Source organism: Phocoena sinus, chromosome 16 (assembly GCF_008692025.1).
Source record: "Phocoena sinus isolate mPhoSin1 chromosome 16, mPhoSin1.pri, whole genome shotgun sequence".
Taxonomy (NCBI): domain Eukaryota; kingdom Metazoa; phylum Chordata; class Mammalia; order Artiodactyla; family Phocoenidae; genus Phocoena; species Phocoena sinus.
The window spans coordinates 54,526,907-54,549,670 of NC_045778.1; the positions used below are offsets into that span (position 1 = coordinate 54,526,907).

The 22,764-nt window shown below is 39.8% G+C and overlaps 2 protein-coding genes across 5 annotated transcripts in view; both read right to left on the bottom strand.

The window, feature by feature from the left end:
• Positions 1-5,799: 5,799 nt before the first annotated feature.
• The window catches only part of ARHGAP19 (Rho GTPase activating protein 19), a 55,071-nt gene continuing 38,106 nt past the window's right edge, over positions 5,800-22,764 (bottom strand). For all 4 annotated transcript variants that reach the window (XM_032608956.1, XM_032608955.1, XM_032608957.1 and 1 more), the window contains 7 exons: positions 20,458-20,523; positions 19,020-19,211; positions 15,588-15,686; positions 11,473-11,583; positions 10,856-10,934; positions 9,776-9,794; positions 5,800-6,646 (listed from right to left, as the gene is read on the bottom strand). In XM_032608956.1, the coding sequence (XP_032464847.1) occupies positions 9,781-9,794; positions 10,856-10,934; positions 11,473-11,583; positions 15,588-15,686; positions 19,020-19,211; positions 20,458-20,523 (561 nt within the window). In that variant the 3' untranslated portion in view covers positions 5,800-6,646; positions 9,776-9,780. The remainder of the gene's footprint in view (positions 6,647-9,775; positions 9,795-10,855; positions 10,935-11,472; positions 11,584-15,587; positions 15,687-19,019; positions 19,212-20,457; positions 20,524-22,764) is intronic.
• On the bottom strand, positions 14,025-14,449 carry LOC116741848 (60S ribosomal protein L35a-like). The gene has a single exon (XM_032608959.1). The coding sequence runs from the start codon at positions 14,399-14,401 to the stop codon at positions 14,060-14,062; it is 342 nt and encodes a 113-aa protein (XP_032464850.1). The 5' UTR covers positions 14,402-14,449; the 3' UTR covers positions 14,025-14,059.

The window sequence follows — 22,764 nt, forward strand, 5'->3', positions numbered from 1 at the left end:
TTCTCATTCACAGACGTGAATTCCTTAGAGTCCATACTATTTTCCTCTTCCAGTATTGGAAAACTGGGAAGTACATGCACAGGAGGAGTTCTTAAAAGCAGCCCCCACTTCTATACATTGACATTGAGGAATGGCTTCTGTGCTCACAATTTTAAGGCAGTCTGTTTCCCTTCTCTGTTGCCCACCAGTATGGCTCTACTGAATTAAGCATTCCTCAGTACCGAGGCATTGAAAAGACTGATTTCCAGGAATAAAAGGGGAAAGCTAACAATGACACCAAGGGCCCCTCCTGCTAACCTCCATGCTGGTTCCAAGGTCGAAGTCTCTGGGGATCTGGGCATTGGATGCTGCAGATAAAGGATAAGATATTAATGAACAACTTGGCCATTGTTCAACCCTAATTTTTGCTTTCTGTTTTTGCTTTTTATGGGGAAATTAAGAGGCTGGGACTTAAAAGAAGCACCTAAACAAGCTTGATGGTCTCATCATGACCCTCTAGCCTGGGGCTCAGGCTTCTTCACCATTCCTACCAGCCCCATGCAGTGTGCTTCTAATTCAGGAATGTAAGTGGGAGCAAAAGTGGGCAGCCCGCCACAGGGCACAAAAGCCCTGGAAGGGGGGAAACTAAGGAAGATTCTTTCTTCCCAGTTCTCTCTTTTCCCATCACCCCTTCCCACTGTTTTTTTGTTTGTTTTTGTTTTTTTGCCACACCGCGCTGCACGTGCAATCTTAGTTGCTCAACGAGGGATCAAACCCTCGCCCCCTGCGTTGGAATCGCAGAGTCTTAACCACTGGACTGCCAGGGAAGTGTCCCACTTCCCACTGTTTAATGCACGTCTGCTTCTTCATTCCTTTCTGTGATTCATTATTAATGATTATGTGCTCAGCACTGTACCAGACATTTTGATCCTCTTCCTGTTTTCCAGAATAACTCCTGTCCCTCCACCCCTTTTTCTCTTGCATTACTCTTGTTTCCCGTGTACTATCTCTAAGAGTCACTCCACATTTCACTCTAAAAGAACAGAACTGGCTCCTTCTTCTATAGTAAATAATACAAGTTGGTCCTTAGGGGATGAGGAGAAAAGGGACAGTTTGAGCAGCACCTAGGGAGCTAACACAGCTCAAGAAGAGCACATGGGTGGTAATGGAGCAAAGACAGCAGCAGAGTTTTTATTTCTATTCCGAATTTAAGTAATTCCTTTGTTATCAAAAATAACTATGTCAGCATCAATAAGCTGCTGATTATAAAATGTATCCTTGGCAGAGAGAGAAAGAATTAACATTGAATGGATACTTGCCATCTGCCAGGCACTGTGTAAGGCTAGTGGTTCTCAGTATTTAGTGGTCAAGGACTCCTCTGGGATTCTTGTGGAAGCTCTGAAATCTCTCCCTTAGAAAAATTCAAACATACACAAAATTTTACATAGAATTACAGGAGCAAACGATTCCTGAAGCACAATCACAGCCTCCAGATTAAAACCTTTTATGCTAAGTCCTTACCTCTGAGAGCATGGCATCATTGAGACGATATTGTTATCCCCACCTTACAGAGGAGGGAACATGCCCAAGCCCATATACATAAGTGGCAGAAACAACATTTCAACCAGAGTTGTCTAAACACTACAACTTGCTGGCCTAGATGAAAATGTCACTTGGTTTTTACTGTTACTATAAATATCACTCCTTATTTTTAAAGGAGGAAATAAAGATTATGTGTGAAACTAAAATCTGTGCAAAGCATTCTAGACTCAGCCAAGGGAAATCAGGAAGCTCAAAATTCCCAGAGGCTCCAACCCCATTTCCTATCAGCCAAAAGCCCTACTCCCCCTGAACCCACCCACCCAGCTGGGAAACAAACCAAAGACGCACTTTTCTTAGATTTCATATTCCTCAGAACAAGAGGCAACCTCTATAATAATAGCTCAGTTAAACTCAAAAAAAAAATTTTTAAGAGGCAACCTCTCTTTAAAATAATCCATCAGGGACTTCCCTGGTGGCTCAGTGGTTAAGAATCCGCCTGCCAAGGCAGGGACACTGGTTCGAGCCCCGGTCCCAGAAGATCCCACATGCCACGGAACAACTAAGCCTGTGTGCCACAACTACTGAGCCTGCGCTCTAGAGCCCATGAGCCACAACTACTGAAGCCTGCGCACCTAGAGCCCATGCTCCACAACAAGAGAAGCCACCGCAATGAGATGCCCACGCACTGCAACATAGAGTAGCCCCCGCTCACCACAGCTAGAAAAGCTCACACGCAGCAACAAAGACCCAACGCAGCCAAAACTAAATAAAATAACTTTATTAAAAAATAATAATAATCCATCAGTCAAATGTGAATTAAGAGACCAGTCAAAGCCTATAGATATGAAACAAAAGAAATTTAATTTCAGAATATTACATGAATATAAAAGAAAAACAACGCATATGTTTCTTTACAGTTACATATATATATAAATATATATATATGATATAGTTGAATAAGAATGAAAAATAAAAAATGGTTAGACAGTTAAGAAACCTTGTTTCTCTTGTTGAGCAAGCTTGGGGATAGCGAAAAGGCAATCCTTGCTATGAAGAAAGGACCCTGGGGCAGGAGTGTTTTTCCCAACCAGTTCTGCTGGTCCCCAAACATGTCTGGGGGAGTGCTCAATGGCTCTTTAGCACCTGCTGTGGCCACGCACACTCCAGTTTCCATGGTAACCCAAGCACTCAGGCTATTAAGTACTTACTCCACCTCCTTGCTAGCCCACGCATCCACTCCCCACCTGTGGAAGGAGTTCAGCATTACCTGTCTAGGAAAGCCAGCTCTCCTATAGTGAGTCTTAGATTGGATTAATTACCACTGGTCTGAAAAGCTTGTGCATCTTAGAAACCCAAATCTTCCCCAAATTCTAGAGCAATCCTGCCAATTGCTGGTATCCAGTTTGGATCAAGGTCCTGTCTTCAGTACCAAGGCTTCCAGATGCAGGAGGGCAGGGATGAGGCTCTCCCCTGGGGAAAGGAGTTCTACTTAGAAAAGACTTCAGAATGAGAGCCATCAGTTTCAAGCATCTGTGCGAGGCCCTGTATGAAGGAAGCAGACAAAGTCTAGAGAAGTCATTCCTAAGATGGCTTCCCCAGTTATGCATGGCCACACAGCTAGTCACTCTGGGACCACAGGTTCTCCTAGAAGGCAGTGTTTTAAACCGTATCCTAACACATGTTTCTGTGAGAAAAGCTGAACAGAAACACTGCTGTTCCAGAGGAGAGAATGGCCCTGCTCTGACACTCTGGAACCACTGGCTTTCTTACAAGCCAGCAAAACAGCCACCTCTGGAACACCCAGTGGTCAACAGTTAACCCTATACTACTCCATTTCCCAAGGGTACCCCCTCGTCATTCCTAACTCTGGAAAGACATTCAGGGTAACGAGCTTGTGGAGGATCAACTGCGGTTTCAGTTATGATCAGATACCACCTCCTTTAATATGTTTTGGCACTCAGGTACAATCAGTATCACCTAATCCTCTATTCACTGTTGCAATGGAGTCTTTCAAACCAGATTCATTGGTCCCAGTGCAAAAGTCAACCATTGTAAAAGGTTAGAAACTCCAGTGCCCATGGTTTTCACTGATTCAACCAGTATAGCTCGCCCAGTACAGATGTGAATCAAGGAAGTGGTCTGCATTTTTTATGCTTGAGCCCTCTGGCATAAATACATTGCCCCATATTGATATCACATCAAAACCCATTGCAACTGACCCCAGAAAGAAATGAAATTTTAAAAGCAACAAGAGGCATTTCCAAAGAGATTGTTCCAACACAAAAAATAAACATAGAAAACAGAGTTTTAAAATATTATAGATTTTAAAAATTGTTAAATACTGGCTCAAAAATATCTGCCCACCAAGTCAGAAGGGCAACAGTACCCTTCTGTTGCAAATGCTAAAGGGTTTTTGTTTTTGCAAAGATTCCGCAGGATTAGAATAGTTACATATTATAAGGCAGAAGGTTACGCTGTTTATTTCTCAAATTTGGATTCCAACTAGTTCATAGCTTCTGTTAAAAAAGAAAAAAGAAGGAAAAGACCTATCATACCCTTACAGCAAGGGAAATCGTATTTAATAAATACTTTAATGAAACACACATACCCAAATAAACTGCCCAAGGGGGCAAGCTATATAAAAGCATGTGACAGACATCTCTCACCACCCCAGCCCTGGAACACGAACCTGGATTACCAGTTGCATTCAACCAAAGAAAGTCTCCTAAATCTCAGCTACCTCCCTTAAACAGAACCACAGAACAAACTTGATGACAAGGAGGTATCAGGTCACTGCTCTGCTCTCTCCACCTATGCCAGACCATGTTTAACAGACCACACCACTACAGAATGAGACACTTAGACAAATAAAGAAAGCAAGTATCAAGTTAAGGGAGAACACACTTTAGCCTAGGGGCTTCCCTGGTGGCGCAGTGGTTGAGAGTCCGCCTGCTGATGCAGGGGACACAGGTTTGTGCCCCGGTGGGGGAAGATCCCACATGCCACGGAGCGGCTGGGCCCGTGAGCCATGGCCGCTGAGCCTGCGTGTCCGGAGCCTGTGCGCCGCAACAGGAGAGGCCACAACAGTGAGAGGCCCGCGTACCGAAAAAAATAAGAAGAAGAACCCTACACAAATGAACTTGCTAATAAGTATTTTTAAGAATTATATAAAACTGCTCTAGAGAAAGGGGCTTCTGGGCAGTTTTATACTCCTAACCATCTATTGTTCACAATCTATCAAGTTGGACAGCCAAATTTTACATTTTTCTCTACTACTGCTGTTACAGCAGCAGAAGAAACAGAAAATACGGAAGCCAGGACTGACATCCGGATGCAAAACCAAACTGTGCTCCCCAGACTCATCTTTTGTTGCAGCAACAATACAGCATTTCAATTGTTTAAAAATAGGTCAGCAAGTCATGGTTTGCTGGGCAACTGCCCCCCAACTGAGGCCTGACTCAGTTCCGGCACACAGGGTGAGAAAGGTTACACACCTAACAGAGCAGGCACAGACTAACATTCCCACCTGCCCTGCTGCTCTCTGGGCAGTGAGTTCTCACACTAGATCAGAGCCATGCCACTGCTCACCTCAAACACATGTGAACATCCCAACACGGTCAAAGCTCCAGTCCATCTCCGAACTACTCCCTATGCCCATCTGGACAAGGAGAGGGGTGGGCCAGCAGCCACCCTTGAACATGGGTGATAAACCACAACTGCTTCCAAATAAGAGCATTGTCTACTTTAAATCTCTCAGCCCCGTGAAGACCGATGCTCACTTCCTCCCTCTGACTCCAGCTGGCTCTCAGGAGACGGTCCAGCCTGCACACCTGATCCCTTAGAAGGATGCAATATAATCCCACCCATCAAGAGTTGTCCTGGCCATAAAGCCAGTCCCATCCTAGTCCCTCTCCAGAGCTTCCACTACATACAGGAGTTTCAGCAAGTCTCAAGTAAGCTGTTGATGATATTCCTTGAGTCCCAGTGATTTGTCACAGAAGTACTGGCACCAGAGATGTTTTAGACGAGAGGAAACTGAATGAAGGAAAGGAGTTCAGCAACCACACAACTGTTTTTTTTGCGGTACGCGGGCCTCTCACTGTCGTGGTCTCTCCCGTTGTGGAGCACAGGGTCCGGACACGCAGGCTCAGCGGCCATGTCTCACGGGCCCAGCCGCTCCGCGGCATGTGGGATCCTCCTGGACCGGGGCACGAACCCGCGTCCCCTGCATCGGCAGGCGGACTCTCAACCACTGCGCCACCAGGGAAGCCCCACACAACTATTTTGACATCACTGAGGAAAGGGGAAGAGAGGAAAGGAGAGAGAATGGAGGGAGGGAAGAAGGGCCACAGTTTAATATTATTTGTTTAAATATTGTATCATTCTGAATTTTCCTTTTTTGATACTGCAGGCCAAAAACCTACAATCTCAGGCCCAAGAAATAATAAAAAAATTTCCAGGAAAGCTATAAATTCTTTGGACAAAAATAGGTATTGAGGAGTAAAGCCTCATAAGTTAAAGAGCTTTCCCAAAGCTTAAGGTGAAAAAGAGAGGACAGACATCTGGCTTAGAGCCCATTTTGATTTTTTACCTTTTAAAATACACAAACAACAAATAAACAAGAAACAATAACCAAAACATCCCCCCAAACTATCGAAATAGAGAAAAGCCCAAGCTATCAGTTAAAAATAACATCAATCCACCAGGATTGACAGCACTTTTTTAAAAAATCACTGGCAGTTGAGCACAGATTTCAAATGTTTTAAAAATAGAATCTGCCTAAACAAATACATGGAATGAGCACAGGAGTCTGCCTGGTTCTACTCATTTACTGTGCTGTCTAAGCCGATTTGGCTGGTTAGTGGTTTCCCCATAACGTTTTTTTTAAAGAGAGAGAGAGAGTCGCTAGCACTGGTTCAGCAGGCAGAGTCTGTAGATGTCACCCACTGAGTGGGGCTAGAGGCGTCAGTCAAGTCACAGGATTAGTTGGCTTTCACAATTCAACATGCAGCAAGCAAGCTGCAAGTCCAAGCTTCTCTGTGAGCGGTAATGGCACCTGGCCCACAAAAGAGAAAATTCTGGGTGGACAACAGGAAACCTCTGGATCCTTCAGAGGAATCCTAGGCTGAAAGAGAAAAAGGAGCATTAAACACATTTATAAATATTTATTTCTGCAAACATTTTACCCAAAAGCTAGAGAAATCTATACTTATTATTTTCTAAACTGAGGGAGAATTGTTTACTCTCTACCAAGTACACATCACTTTGTCCTCTTGGTCTAATCTCAGTTCATTAAATCATCTTAATGGCAGTAACAGCTACCTGTACTAAGTGCATATTTTGTGCTAGGTGTTGCTCTGAGTTCTTTATGTATATTGCCTCATTTACCCTCACAACAACCTGTGCATGAGGTAATGCTCTTGCTAGTTTACAGGTGAAGAATGTGAAGCCTACACAAATAAACTTGCCCTAAGATATACAGCTATTAAGGCTGGGAACTGAGGTTAAGAATCTGCCTGCCAGTGCAGGGGACACGGGTTCGAGCCGTGGTCCGGTAAGATCCCACATACCGCGGAGCAACTAAGCCTGTGCACCACAACTACTAAGCCTGCGCTCTAGAGCCCGCAAGCCACAACTACTGAGCCCACGTGCCACAAGCACTGAAGCCCGCGTGCCTAGAGCCCGTGCTCTGCAACAAGAGAAGCCACTATGATAAGAAGCCCGTGCACCGCAATGAAGAATAGCCCCGGCTCACCACAACTAGAGAAAGCCCGCGCACAGCAACGAAGACCCAACACAGCCAAAAATAAAAACAAATAAATTAATTTTTTAAAAAAATTTTTAATTAAAAAAAAAGGCTAGGAACTGAACCCAAGCTTAACTGAATGCAAAGCTCATGTTCTTACCATCACTACACCTCACCAGTGAATGTTTACTAAATGCCTACTAGATGCAAGGCAGTCATTACTGGGGGGAAGAGAAGAAGACGGGGGCCACGAATATATTAAGTCTGGCCTTTGTCTTCCAGAAGAGAAACTAGCTACAGCGATAAGACAATACATGTGAAGCAAATATCTATGATAAATCACATTAAATGTCAACATTTTAGTAATGTCAATAAGAGTTCAAAGGAAAAGCTATATCTGTCTGGGTTAGCCAAAGAAGGTTTAGAAGAGGAGGTAGGGTTTAGGCTGGGCTTTGAACAATGGGTAAGATTCTGACTGCTGAAAATAATGCCCATTAATAAGTAGGTGCTGAATCAGCAGTTCTCATCAGGGAGTGATTTTGCCCCCTCCCATGAAGGGGACATTTGGAAATGTCTGGAGGCATTTTTGGTTGTCACAACTGGGGGAAGGGTGCTACTGGCATCTAGTGGGTAGAGACCAGGGATGCTAAATATCATACAATGCACAGGACAGCTCCCCACAACAAAGAATTATCTGACCTAAAATGTCGATAGTGCCACTTGAGAAACCCCATGCGAAATAAATGTCTTTGGGAGTACACTATTGATGATAATAAAATTGCATTATCTTCTTCAAAAAATACTTGTTCCTGGGCTTTCCTGGTGGCGCAGTGGTTGAGAATCCGCCTGCCAATGCAGGGGACACAGGTTCGATCCCTGGTCCAGGAAGATCCCACACGCCGTGGAGCAACTAAGCCTGTGCGCCACAACTACTGAGCCTGCGCTCTAGAGCCCGTGAGCCACAACTACTGAGCCCACGTACTGCAACTACTGAAGCCTACGTGCCTAGAGCCCATGCTTCTGCAACAAGAGAAGCCACCACAATGAGAAGCCCACGCACCACAACGAAGAGTAGCCCCCGCTCGCCGCAATTAGAGAAAGCCTGTGCACAGCAAGGAAGACCCAACACAGCCAAAAATAAATAAATAAAATAAATAATTTTTTTAAAAAAATACTTGCTCTTTTTATAAAATCACCATCAAAAAAATCTTGGATTGTATTCTTTATGTAAAACAAATAGATGGCAGGCACTTGGATCTGGGGGCTTGGAGACTGAACAGAGATATCAAACAGAGAACAGAACTGAGCTGCAGAAGGAGACCAAACTGCTAAGAGGGGGACAAGCAAGAGCAGGAACAAGCAGAGAATTTAAGACAGAGCACTGAAAAACATGAAGAGGTGGAGGGGGAGGCAGACAATAGTAAAGCACTGCAGAGATGAAAAAAATTAAAGAGGAAGGAGGAAAAGGAGAATAGTGTGAAGTCATGACAGCCACAGGTGTTCCTAGTTAGAGGAAGTGAGCAGGGAGAGGGTAATGTGAAAATGCCACTGCTTAATCCAGTGGGAGGTCATTCATTATCTGTGGGCCTCCACTTTTCTGAATCACTATCATGTTTAAGAATCTTATAAAAACTATATAGTCTCTCCTCCAGAAAAATGTACATATGCACCTACACATAAAATTCCATCAACAATACCAGGAACTTTATTAGAGCCCTTAGGAAGTCCACAGTTAACAGGAAGAATCCTGCCCTAAAACGTCTTGGTAAAATATTAAACTGACTTTTTTTTTTTTGGCTGCATTGGGTCTTTGTTGCTGCGCGCGGGCTTTCTCTAGTTGCAAGCAAGCAGCGGCTACTCTTCGTTGCAGTGCGCAGGCTTCTCATTGTGGTGGCTTGTTGCAGAGCATGGGCTCTAGGCACGCGTGCTCAGTAGTTGTGGCACACAGGCTCAGTAGTTGTGGCACACGGTCTTAGTTGCTCTGCGGTATGTGGGATCTTCCCAGACCAGGGCTCAAACCCATGGATTCTCAACCACTGCACCACCAGGGAAGTCCTGACTTATTTTTTTAATGCATTTCTTTCTTCCAAAAGTAGAGCTGTCGACATAGAAAGACATTTCTTGATTATCTTCAAAAATGAAAGCAAGAAAAGGTGTAATTGATACAATGTATCCTTCAAAAATAACTTATGCTGGGACTTCCCTGGTGGTTCAGTGGTTAAGAGTCTGCCTGCCAATGCAGGAGACACAGATTTGAGCCCTGGTCCGGGAAGATCCCACATGCCGCAGAGCAACTAAGCCTGTGCGCCACAACTACTGAGCCCGTGTGCCTAGAGCCCGTGCTCCGCAACAAGAGAAGCCACCGCAATGAGAAGCCCGCGCACTGCAACGAACACCCAACGCAGCCAAAAATAAAAATAATAAAAATAAAAATAACTTATGCTTGGTTTTGACTTATGAAGATACAGGTAGAAATATTTAGACACAGAATCCAAATGCCAAACTTACCTCAATCAGACAGCCCAGCCTAGAAGCCAGGGGCAACAAGGAAAGAAAAGAGAGTTCAGATAATTCATTCAAGGATAAGTAAGAAGACCATACTGAAATCTAACTTCTTAGAAAAGAATAAAGATTTATCTATAAGGATTGGGCTTGTGTTCTCTTTCTATTGCTGATGTCTCAAATAGTAATTATGCTCATATCTCTGGTAAAATGAGCATATCAGACCAGAGATCGCTTCATCTGCAACACAAGCCTTATAAAACAAGACCAAGCCTCACCCAGTTTTCTTCAGTAACAATTACTACTACTTGTTAATGCTTTAACAATCACAATGTGCTTCCAAAACATAATTTCAATTGAGCTTCATAAGAAATCTGGGAAGTAGATATAACTATTATCCCCATTTGCAGAGGAAGGAGTAGGCTGAGAATGAGTGGTTTTCCCAGGCCAGAGGAATGATGCCTCAAATTAGGTCTAACTACAAATCCCCTGGCCTTTCCAGTTAGCCACATGGCTTCCTCAGAGGAAAGCACAGCAGCCACTGCACTTCACCAACTGAGCTTCTGACAATCAGCAGTCCCAGCACTAAATAATCCTTTTTACCCTAAATATCCTCAAAAACATGTTGTACGATATGATTTCCAGGGTCCTTCAGCATGAGCTGTTTATCTGGAAAGCTTTATTGAATAAACAAAGCTAAAGTCTGCGCAGAAAAGGAACATAACTATCCCATGTTTACTGAACATCTTCTCAGCACTCCTGTACTTGGTTTCACAAGTTAGTTTACACTTGCTTTTAATTTGCTTAACAAGTATTCTTAAGATATTTTTCATGTGTCCCATCTGTCCAAGAATGCAGGGACCGTGTGGGCCTGTGTTCACAGCTCTGCCCCTCAGCACCTGGGACAGTGCTGAGTAGTTGCTCAATAACCATCTGCTAAATGAACTCAAGGGCAGGACCCAGCCTTATAATTTTTACATCTCTTCTGACTACAACCATACCACACTGAGAATTCAAAATATGCTACTGACTAGAGACAGAAAGGAACTACATTCATAAGACACACAGAATAAGTACAATTAGTACCTTTTTTCCCCTCTTTCTTCCCCTCAGACCATTTCAGTCTTGTTGGTGTCATCATGACAGCTGGAGAGCCAGAAAATAACTGTAACAAGAAAATTTTATAGTGGCTTAAATGTCCTAATGTCATTTCTATAGACAGACTTTACTAACAAAGGAATTATTTACTTTTTCAATTTCAATATGAAGAGTTTTACCAACGTATTTAGATCTCATTAATCTTAACTGTTTTATTTCTGGCTTAATGAAGTAACCATTCCTGAGATAACTTGAAGGACCACTCCACACGTACTGCAGTGCCGAGCAGGCCTGGCTCAAATGTTACCCACCCTGTGGAGTCTCCCAGTAAGAACTGCTCCCTCGAGCACTTTGTGTTTGGAGCTATTTCACTGCATTTGTCATTTCTGCTTATGACTGGCTATATCTTCCTTGAACTCAAAATGTTTGTTGAATGAATCAATGAAAACCTACAGAAAGAAGTCAGCATAAATGAAAAGACTGGGGAAAAGGCATAGCTGAATATGGCCCAAAGAAACACAGTAAAACAGACGACAGTATATTAATTTTCTTCCTTTCTATAAATGAACACATACAAAGAGAAAGTACAAAGAATAGTATCTTACTAAATTTATATTTTCTTTGCTGGCTCTCTTCAATTCATCAATGGCTACAGATTCTGGAGTAGGGTACTTGTTTTTCTTTTCTGACATCATCTGATTTCCCAGGACCTTCCGCTGATTTAGGAAGAGAAAATATTTGATTTATAAACATCTACAATATCTATATTATAATTATACTGGTCTTCAAAACTATAGTTTCTTAGGTTAAAAAAAATCTCAGCTCTTTGATAAATTCCCCCAGGCATCTTATACAAGAGAGGTCAAAGCATGTTACTAAAAAACCTGATATCACTGCCTTTCTTTAGGTGATCACTATTCCTCTTTAAACCAATTAAAGGGCTGAAATGTTAAAAGCAACTTTATAGTTGATTTAAACCAACTAATACAGGCCAATTACAGTGCTCCTGAGGCCATAAAAGAAACACCAGTTACCTACCAGTATAATTTTTTCCCTAAAGACATACTGTCTCTGGCACCTTTTAAGAGTCCCCTCCTCCCCCTCCCCACTAAAAGACACTTACACTGGGTCCACTCAAAGATTCTGCTTCCCTGTCATGTCCTCCTCACACAGGATTGGAAAATTTGGAGAAATTCTCTAAGAGTTTCTAGTACAGCCATAAAAGGGTACGGGCCTTCTTAAAAGGGTTACATGACTATACTGATATTCAGAGCAAGACTAAAAGCCCTTTCATCTCTGAACAGCTTAAAAGCTAATGTAACCTACTGTATCAGTTGACAGTGACAATTCTACCATCTTTGAAGAAATCTTTCTTTTTTCCCCTTAGAGAATAAATTTGAATTCCAAAAAAAGGAACATATCAAAACTAGAACATTAAACTTTAAAATATAAATATTAGTAGGAATATTCTGTAATAAATCATTTACATGAGACGAATTTTAGAGGAAAAAAAGTCTAGCCAAAAACAAAGTATCAAAGCAGGATAGAAATCAAACAGCTAAAACACAGAAGTGCTAGAAAAATAAGGCCAGTACATCTTCCTTTCAGAAGTCAGATATCACCTCAGAGTAAGCTGAAGTGGGGATACCAGGAGCCACAGGACTAGCTATAAAAGCTAAAATTCAGCTTCCAGTGAATTTTTTAACAGAAATTTCATTACTCCTTTGCTATCGAGCAGAAACCTGCATCTATTATTAGCTTGAAAGTCTCTTCATTTATAATGAAAACAGTTTACCCTTCTGTCCTATAAAACTTGCTAACATTGTGTTTAAAATTATTTTTCTAAAATGTTTTCTCCTGATACAATTATAAACTCTTTTATAACTCTAAAGTTCTAAATGCTCTGAAGAGGGCAGCTGCCAAGAGGATACTATATTTTTACATTTCAAGCAATAATTAGCAACACTTCTAGAACCAACTGCAGGAGAAGAGCTCACTATGAAGAGAAAACTATACCCATCTAACTTCAGTTAAAGAAACACGTTTGACTAACACACAGAGAAACACTTATTGGACTGTAACTTTTCTTGTTACCAATCATCTCTATGACAGGAAGTCAGAGGGAATGACAGACTTCCAAGTAAAATGAACCAAGGATGCTCATTTTACTTGCCACGTCTAAGCAGGTGAATACACTTTTGGGGTTCTAGCAAAGGGAATTTTTTTAAATCATGGTAAAATATACATAACATAAAGTTTATCATTTTAACCATTCTCAGGTGTACAGTTCAGTAGTGTAAAGTACAGTCATATTGCTGTGCAACCATCACCACATCCCAGAAATTTTTCATCTTCCCAAACAGAAACTCTGTACCCATTGAACAATAATCCCAATTCCCCCCAGACCCTTAGTCCCTGACAACCACCATTCTACTTTCTGTTTTTATGGATTTGACTACTGTAGGTACCTCATATAAGTGGAATAATACAATATTTGTTCTTTTGTGACTGGCTTATTTCACTTAGCATGATGTTCTCAAGCTTAATCTATGTTGCAGCATGTGTCGGAACTTTCTTCTTTTTTAAGGCTGAGTACTGTTCCATTGTTCATATATACCACATTTTGTTTATCCATTCATCCATCAACGAACACTTGAGTGGCTTTTGCCTTTTGATTGTAAATAATGCCACTACAAACATGTATACAAATATCTGTTCATATCCTTACTTGGAATTGCTTGATTATATGGTCGTTCTATTTTTAGTTTTTGAGGAACTGCCATACCGTTTTCCATAGTGGTTGCACCATTTAACGTTCCCACCAACAGTACACAAGGGTTCCAATTTCTCCACATCCTTACCTTGCTATTTTCTGTTTTGTTGATAATAGCCATCCTAGTGAGTATGAATTGTTATCTCATTGTGGTTTTCATTTGCAGTTCCTTAATGATAAGGGATATTGAGCGTTTTTTTTATCTTCTTCAGAAAAATGCCTATTTAAATCCTTTGCCTTTTTTTTTTTTTCTTTTGGGCCATGCTGTGCAGCATGTGGGATCTCAGTTCCCTGACCAGAGATCAAACCCATGTCCCCTGCAGTGGAAGCGTGGAGTCTTAACCACTGGACCACCAGGGCAGTCCCTGCACATTTTTTTTTTTTAATCCACACTTTTATTTATTTACTTTTCAGTAAGTTTAAATCCTTGAAGGGTACAGCATCACATGGATTCTGTGTCCAATGGCCTTAGCAGGAAGGTTGCTTTGGAATTTGGCACAAACCATGCCACTGTTTCCATGAGCACAAGTTATCTTTCCCCAGATTACTCTGGTTTTGTTAGGTTTTCCACCAGGAGTTACTGTGTTGTTCTTTGCTTTGTACACGTAAGCACATCTCTTGACTAGATAGAATTCAGTTTCATCTCGAGCATATACACCTTCAATTTTCAGAAGAGCTGTGTGCTCCCTCTGGTTCCATAGATCCCGCTTATAGCCAGCAAAAATGGCCTTGGACCACAGCCTTCCAGACATATTTGTCATTTTAGAAGTCCTGTTCCCAGCAGGCCTCCACAGGGTCCAAGATGGCTGAAAAAAGCCCTGCGCATTTTTTAACATGGACTGATTTTCTTTGCTGTTGTTGTAAGAGTTCTTTTTATATTCTGGATATTAACCGCTCATAAGATATATATTCTGCAAATATTTCCTCTCATTCTGTGAGTTGCCTTTTCACTCTGTTTGATGTCAAGCAAACCTAATGTCCCAAGGCTACTGGCCCCAGTGGATAGGATTGAGTGAATTCTAAACTGCTATTAATGATAATAACTACAACCAAAATTAGAGTAAGATGAAGTTGCAACTGCTAACAACTACAGTTTAAAAAATACACACACACACATATATATATATTACAAGGTATTTTTTTTTTAAGAGCACAACTTTTAAGCAAAGATCTCCTTAATGTCGCTGGATTTATAAATTTTAATAATGTTAAACAATTTTAAAAAGAAAACCTGTAGAACACAGAACAGTGCTAATCTCTCTCCAAGTTAACTAGTTAGAACCTTGCCTTTGTTTATGCCTGGAAATTTGAACCCCATAATCAGCTATCTACTGCCACCTGCTGGCAATATTCCTTAACTACAAGTTCAGATCATCAATGAAGACTCAAATAAATTGAACCTACAGACAGCGATGGTAGCAACACCACAGAAGTACATATTGCATTTGTTTTAAAAACAAGATTTTTAAAGAATTTGAGACAAAGGAAGAGAACAAAACAACTGATCAAAATATTAAGCTCACAAAAATCTGAGTTACCTAAAACTCATTAGCCTATTAGAAAATCCATTTCCAGTCTCTGTCAACTTTCTCACTTTTCCATAACTTTAGCAAATTGCACAATGAAGTATGTAGCACAAAGCAGGTCATGAACCAAAAGAGATTCTCTACTCAGGGATGAGGACTCTGTCCTCAGCCCCAGAAGAGACAAAAGGACCTTTATTTCCTTTATCCCTTACTTCTCCAATCATAGAGCCCCTTCTCTGATTTGAAACACAGAAAAATGCTTTGAAAAATAAAAGCTTTTCCAAATTCTATTCTTTTCCCCTTACAAGTGAAGCCTTCATAGAATCCCAAAGAACAGAATAAAACTGTTTATGCATAAGAAGAGTCAGACTGTTAAATTTTCTCACGATCAATGCTGAAAATGACAGCACAGTGTACCTACCTTAATAAGGCCACTGAAGGACCGTGAACGGGCCCTCTTCTGCACCCGGAGGGTAGAAGGTTCTCGTCCTGGTGTTTGGGTCTCAGAATGCTTATTAAACTAGAAAACATAAAGAACATTTTGTTAGTAGTCTGTCTCCCATCAAGAGATAGCATTCTGTGACAATCAATAGCTAAGTGGAAATACCCAGAAAAGCCCAGGAATAAGTGAATCTGTACATACATGGATTACTAGGTTGGCAAGCAAATCACAAAGGCAAAAATTATGCCACCAAGAAGAAGTCAAAATGTATTAAACTAGCCTGAAGGTAAATTAAATTAAATAAAATAATACACACCCCAAAACAATCAAATTGGAATCACATCAAGCTTCTAGAATTAGATCTAACTACCAGTTTATAGCAAATACAGAGGACTAAGAAACATCTTAAGTAATACCACAGGGATGCAATCAGCAAAATCCAGACTGTGGGAGACAAAGAATCTGGTTTCTTTCACAAACCAAGTGCAAAGAGAGAGAGAGGATGGTTTATGTGTGTTTAAATGCAATGTGCTATCTGTATTGGATCCTAGAACAGAAAAAGGATATTAGTGTTAAAACTGGTAAAATCTAAATAAAGCCTGTAATGTTACTAGTAATGTACTAATGTTAATTTATTAGTTTTGACAACGTTAGCATTAGGAGGAACTAGGTGAAGGATGTGTGGGAATTCTGTACTTTCTTTGCAATTTTTCTCCCAACCTAAATTATTTCAAATTGAAAAGTTTATTCAAACAAACTTCAGCAATTTTTAGGGAGGAAAAAAACAGGAGGGGAAAGAAGGATGGACCTATATATTAAAAGAAACCTAGTAGCTGTAACAGCTCCAGAAAACGCATACCCTTTGGTCATGCCACTTCTAGGAAATAATCTGCAATGAGAATACTTATGAACAAATATGTATAAACTAAAAAATGACCTAATTTCTTTTTTTTTTAATTTATTTATTTTTGGCTGTGTTGGGTCTTCGTTGCAGCGCACGGGCTTCTCATTGCAGTGGCTTCTCTTGTTGCAGAGCACGGGCTCTAGGTGTGCGGGCTTCAGTAGTTGTGGTGCACGGGCTTAGTTGCTCCACGGCATGTGGAATCTTCCCAGACCAGGGATTGAACCCGTGTCCCCTGCATTGGTAGGCGGATTCTTAACCACTGTGCGACCAAGGAAGTCCCCAAAATGACCTAATTTCCCCTAATATGTCCAGTAGAGGACAAACTGTATATATATATATCCGGTTATATACAATAAAATATATGCAACCATTAAAAATGTTTACAGTCTTTTAATGACATGGAAAATGCTCTGATATAATGTTATATGAAAAGGGCAGGATAGGGCTTCCCTGGTGGCGCAGTGGTTGAGAGTCCGCCTGCCGATGCAGGAGACACGGGTTTGTGTCCCGGTCCGGAAAGATCCCACATGCCGCGGAGCGGCTGTGCCCGTGAGCCATGGCCGCTGAGCCTGCGCGTCCGGATCCTGGGCTCTGCAACGGGAGAGGCCACAGCAGTGAGATGCCCGCGTACGGCAAAAAAAAAAAAAGGGTAGGATATTTTTAAAACTGCATATGTATTATGATCTCAATAAACAAAAAAAATATGAAATACATATTCATGGAAAGAAATACAAGAAGGAAGTACTCCAAGATGTTATCAGTGGTTATCCTGGATGATAACAGGTGACTTTTAATTTCTTCTTGACACTCTTCTGGAGGTTTCAATGTTTCTGTAGTGAGTACTCATTATTTTTATAATCATGGAGAATATGTATAATCATCAAGAACAGTAAAAGTATAGTTTCTTCAAAAATAAATGGCAATATTTTAAATGTATGTGAGGAGTTTGTAAGCATGCATGAGAAAATGCTTAGGCTGTAATGTTTAATGAAAAAGGGAGAAATAAAAGAAAGTATATAGTATGATCATAATTACGTCAAAATATTGCCTTGGCCAAAAAGTTCGTTCAGGTTTTTCCGTATGGAAAAACAAACTTTTTCCATATTCCAAAATATTGCGTTGGCCAACTAACTTTTTTGTCCAACCCAATATATCCACAGGAAAAAGACTGAAAGAAATACCCAATATGTAAACACTGGTAGGATGAGTGATTTATTTTCTTTTAATCCTTCTCTATAATTTCCTATTTTTCTAAAAAGAGCAAAACTAATGTTTTTTCCTTTGTATAATCTTTAACCCTCAGTGTTCTTGATGAGGGAAGTCATTTACACCTGTCCTACCTGAATTACTGGCTTAGTTTCTACCAAGAATTAAATCACTACACTGCTTTAAATCTGTTAATACTACTTGGCCAACACCCTCTAAAATTCCAGTCATAGCACAGTTTGCTAGATCTCAAAGTAACTTCAAAGAGAGTGACAAAGGAAATTCCCTGGTGGTCCAGTGGGTAAGACTTCGTGCTCCCAATGCAGGGGGCCCAGGTTCAATCCCTGGTCGGGGAACTAGATCCCACATGCATGCCGCAACTAAGAAGCCCACATGCTGCAACTAAGACCCAGTGCAGCCTAAATAAATAAATATTTAAAAAAACAAAACAAAGAGAGTGACAGAAAATTTCTCTTAAAGGACTTTGTCAATTGTTAAGAACAGCTCAGTTCAACATTTCTAAGCACTTGTTTCTGTCTGGCCCCATGCTTGAGGTTAGATATAAAAAAATAAATAAAAACACAGACATCCCTCAAGAAGGTTCCAGTCGAATAAGAAGTAAGAGGCTGACCTTGCCTGTTTAGCTAAAATTTAAGAGGGGCTGAGACAAAATAAATTTCCTGAGAAAGAAACTAACCAAGTCATCAATATTTACTCAAGCTATACTTTGAGTCTCAAGATAGCAAATGAGAGACCTAATTTTGCTCCCATAGCTCCAAAAAAAACAAACTCAGCCACTAGAATTCCTATTTCTAGTATCACACTAGGCCCCTGATTTAGTGTTTTCTAACTGCAAACAATGTCACTAGTAAGAACTACCACTTTTTCTCTGCTATGGCAGCCACTTTACATAGATTCTTTCTAATCTTTACAACCATGAAACATGGGCATTCCAATTACCATTTTACAAACAAGAAAACTGAAATTCAGCAAGATTAAGTTATTTGCCAAGAAAATATGAAGGGTTTAAATGTCATACATGACCAAATTAGAGAAACTAACCACATTGGATCCTTCTGCTTACTCTAGAAATCCAAGAGCCTCCACCCCTTTCTCTAGTGGGGCAATAGTACAGAGATCACCACTGAGGTTCCATAGACAAGTTTGCTTTCTTGGCTAAACCAAAGCTTGGACCAGTAAGAGACAAAAATTAAATGAAATTCTTAATAATATTCCCTAGTGATTCTACAAGCAAAAATCACATTCCTAAAGCCCTGTCACTGTCTCCCTGCCTTTGGCACCTGTCTGATAAGCTGTTTCTTCTTTGCCGACTCTGGCATATTGTGAACATGTTGGAACAATTCTCTTAGTGCCTCTCCTGTACGCTGCTGGGTCTCCTCCTGATGAAGGCAGGAATCTCGCCGGTTCCATTTCTGAGATCTTGTCACTTGGAAGGAGCTGGTATGACACGAAGCTATCAGATCAAGATCATCCTATGGAAAATTTAAAAGAAAAGTGAATTAATATATCCTGCCAGCTGTGTTTCCAGATTCCCACCACACTGGAACAAAAAAAGGGGAGATGTGGGAAACATGGTATACTCTTACATGTAGGAACGAGAAAAATCTAAATACTATCATCAGATAAAGAGAAACCTACAATTATAGACTATATCAACAGCCCATTCCCATGACCTGCCCAGAAAACCTAAATTCATTTAGAATATTGTCACCAAAAATTATATTTATATAATAGTCCAGTTTTCAGAGCATCCTTTAATCTCACGTAATTTTCATTGGTATCCTATGAGTTAAGCAGTGAAAGTATATTACTCCCATTTCATTGAAGAAGAAATTGAAGTTAAGCTGTAAGTTTAAAATCATCTAAAAAATCATCTAGATACTAACGTGACAGACCCATCTTAGAGACCAAGTACACTGGTTCTTGGCTGGTTGCTCACATGACAATATGTGATAACTACACAGCAGTGGTAGAGGAACAAAAACAACTCTCTAAGAAAAACCATACTCCAGTTAAACTAGCTGAAATAAAATACTGTTTTCCTGGTCACACCAAATATTTGCTGAATGAGAGGTAGAAACCAACAGGAGCAGAAAAAAAAGCATAAGATGACAGCTTAAGTTTCTAATCAAGACAGACTAAAAAAAAAATCATCAAAAAGTGCTTGTGATGTTTTTTTAAACTTCTCACTTTTAAAACTCAATAATCATGTAATCTTGTTAATTAATAAGCATCACACATTTGCTTTCTAAAGCTCATAAGGTCTCAAGTCTTCTAGACATTTCAGAGTGTTACCTTACCACCAAACGTGAAAGAATGTATTACATAAAACTACTTTCATAACTAAAAATATTTAATACATTTGCTATTTACAGACTGTTTTTTTCAACTATAACACATTTTATTTTCTTATGTCTTTACTTTGATTTCATACTTTGTTTTAAAACTCCACTATTTGGGCTTCCCTGGTGGCGCAGTGGTTGACAGTCCACCTGCCGATGCAGGGGACATGGGTTAGTGCCCCAATTCGGGAAGATCCCACATGCCGCGGAGCGGCTAGGCCCGTAAGCCACGGCCGCTGAGCCTGCATGTCCGGAGCCTGTGCTCCACAACGGGAGAGGCCATAACAGTGAGAGGCCCGCGTACCAAAAAAAAAAACTCCACTAATCTTAACTAGCTCTCTCCTTGTTTGAGCTAAGAGCAAATTCCTATTCTTACCTTTGATGCTTGCGTTCTAGAACCCAAATAGTTCAATCTGGCACATTCCCGAATATAAGCAGGAGCCTGGGCAGGATATAAAAGAAAAACAAGAACAAATGGTTAGCAGAATCTAAAATTCTTTCAGGTCATAAGGACAGGGGTTCTTAAAATGATCTGACTGGCAGATTACTCTGGAAAAACAAAAGATCCTCAAAATACCCTATTTCATAGTTTCCTTTTTCTTGCCACCAAAAAGATAGCTCAACAAATCCAACAGGAAAACTGTGACAAGACACTACTGTAGTTTTAAAAATCATATATGGCATATGTGTGTGTATATATATAATTTTTTCAAATGAGCCACAACAGACATTTGTAGTAATGTTTATATTTGACAGAAACTACCCCCAAATCCTTACAAATTTCAAGTGGTCCCTAAATCACATTTTAGAATCACTGTATAGAAAATACCATTTAGAATTACTATGGAGTAACAACAGACAAGGAGGAATTTAGCTTATTGATATATTACCCGGAATCCTGTGATAAGTATCCTGATACAGTCCTAGTAGAAGTGTAAATAATGCAACCACTATGAAAGAGAATTTGGCAGCATCTAAAAAAATTACATTTTCATTTACCCTTTAAACCAGAAATTTCACTTCTGAAAATCTATCCTGAAGATATTACTCCAGAAATACAAAACATACTTGCATAAGATTAATCAAAATATTAGACACAACCGAAATGTCTATTAATAGGAGGACGGTTAAATAAACTTTTATACATCCATACAACACAGTACTATGCAGTTATTAAAAATGAGAGAAGGGAGGGAGGGAAGAAACACTTTACAAACTGATATGAGTGATTTCCAGGATCTGCTGTTGAGTGAGAAAAGTTACAGAGCAGTGTATAAAGCACTTGTGTAAGGAAGAAGAGGAAATAAAAATATACACACATATACACAATAATTTGTTTTTACAAAAAGAAACGCAAAGAAAACACTAAGAGCAGAAAACAATGAAAATGGTTAGGGAAAGGACTGAAATTTCTCTAAATATACCTTTTTGTGTAGTTTTGACTTTTTAACCATATACCAGAGGTTCAAAAAATAAAATTAAACCCAAAAGGAAAAGAGGCAAACACTAAACCTGTACAACAACAACAAAAAAATATATCTGCATATCAAATTGAAAAAAAAAAAAATGGACTTCCCTGGTGGTCCAGTGGCTAAGACGCCATGCTCCCAATGCAGGGGGCCAGGTTCAATCCCTGGTCAGCAAACTAGATCCCACATGCCAAAACTAAGAGTTCGCATGCCGCAATTAAAGATCTCACATGTTGCAACTAAAGATCCCGCATGCTGCAATGACGTTCCCGCATGTCATAACTAAGATCTGGCACAGCCAAATAAGTAAATAAATGTTTTTTTAAATGATAACATAAGCACAGAGAAAGGAATTATTCCACCTCACTTTTGAAAACTGTATTCTGACTATACAACCTTAGTGAGATATATTCAAGGGAAAAGGAACTGTAAGGAAATCCTAAACTTCCATCAACAGATTTACAGAAGTTTATTGTTAGTAGTAATAGTTGTATTATTTTGAAATTAATTTATTATATTGTAGGATAAAGCAACTAACATATATAAATGCTATTAAAATCTGGAATTTACAATATAAAAATTTACATTTATACAAATATAAAGTAAAAGAAGTCAAGAAAAAGCTCTGTAGTGTTAAATTATACTCCAATAAACATGTAAAAAAAAAATCCTCTGAACAACTATTTTAATCCTCTATTTTACTTTGAGGAAGATATGAAATTATTTTTTAGGATGTTTCAAATAGAGGGAAAAAAAGAAACCCTGATAAAGATTGAAGATGTATCTAAAACTACTGTCTCCATCAACAAAATCCATGTAAATACCTAAAATTCAGTGGAATAGCCAGTACATACCTAATTCACAGCCTGGAACTTCTGAATAGATCTGACCAATATATTTTTTTAAAAAACCTTCAAAACTATGTCAACAAATCCTGTTAATGTCTTGAAAATCAGAGTCCTGCTGTCAAGTCTCTTAAGCTATCCCTTATCTCTTTCCACTCAGCCTAGTGTCAAATATAGATGAGAGAAACATAGTCATTGCTACTAGCCTAAGCATATGTACTTTCTCTTCACAAATGGTATGTAATTATTTTGAGCTTAAAATAAATGAATAACAATATTATTAAAAAAATTTTTTTTAAATCTGAATTGGAAATACTAATATGAACTAATGAATTCTTTTTAAAAAAATTTTAATTCTATTCCTTGCCC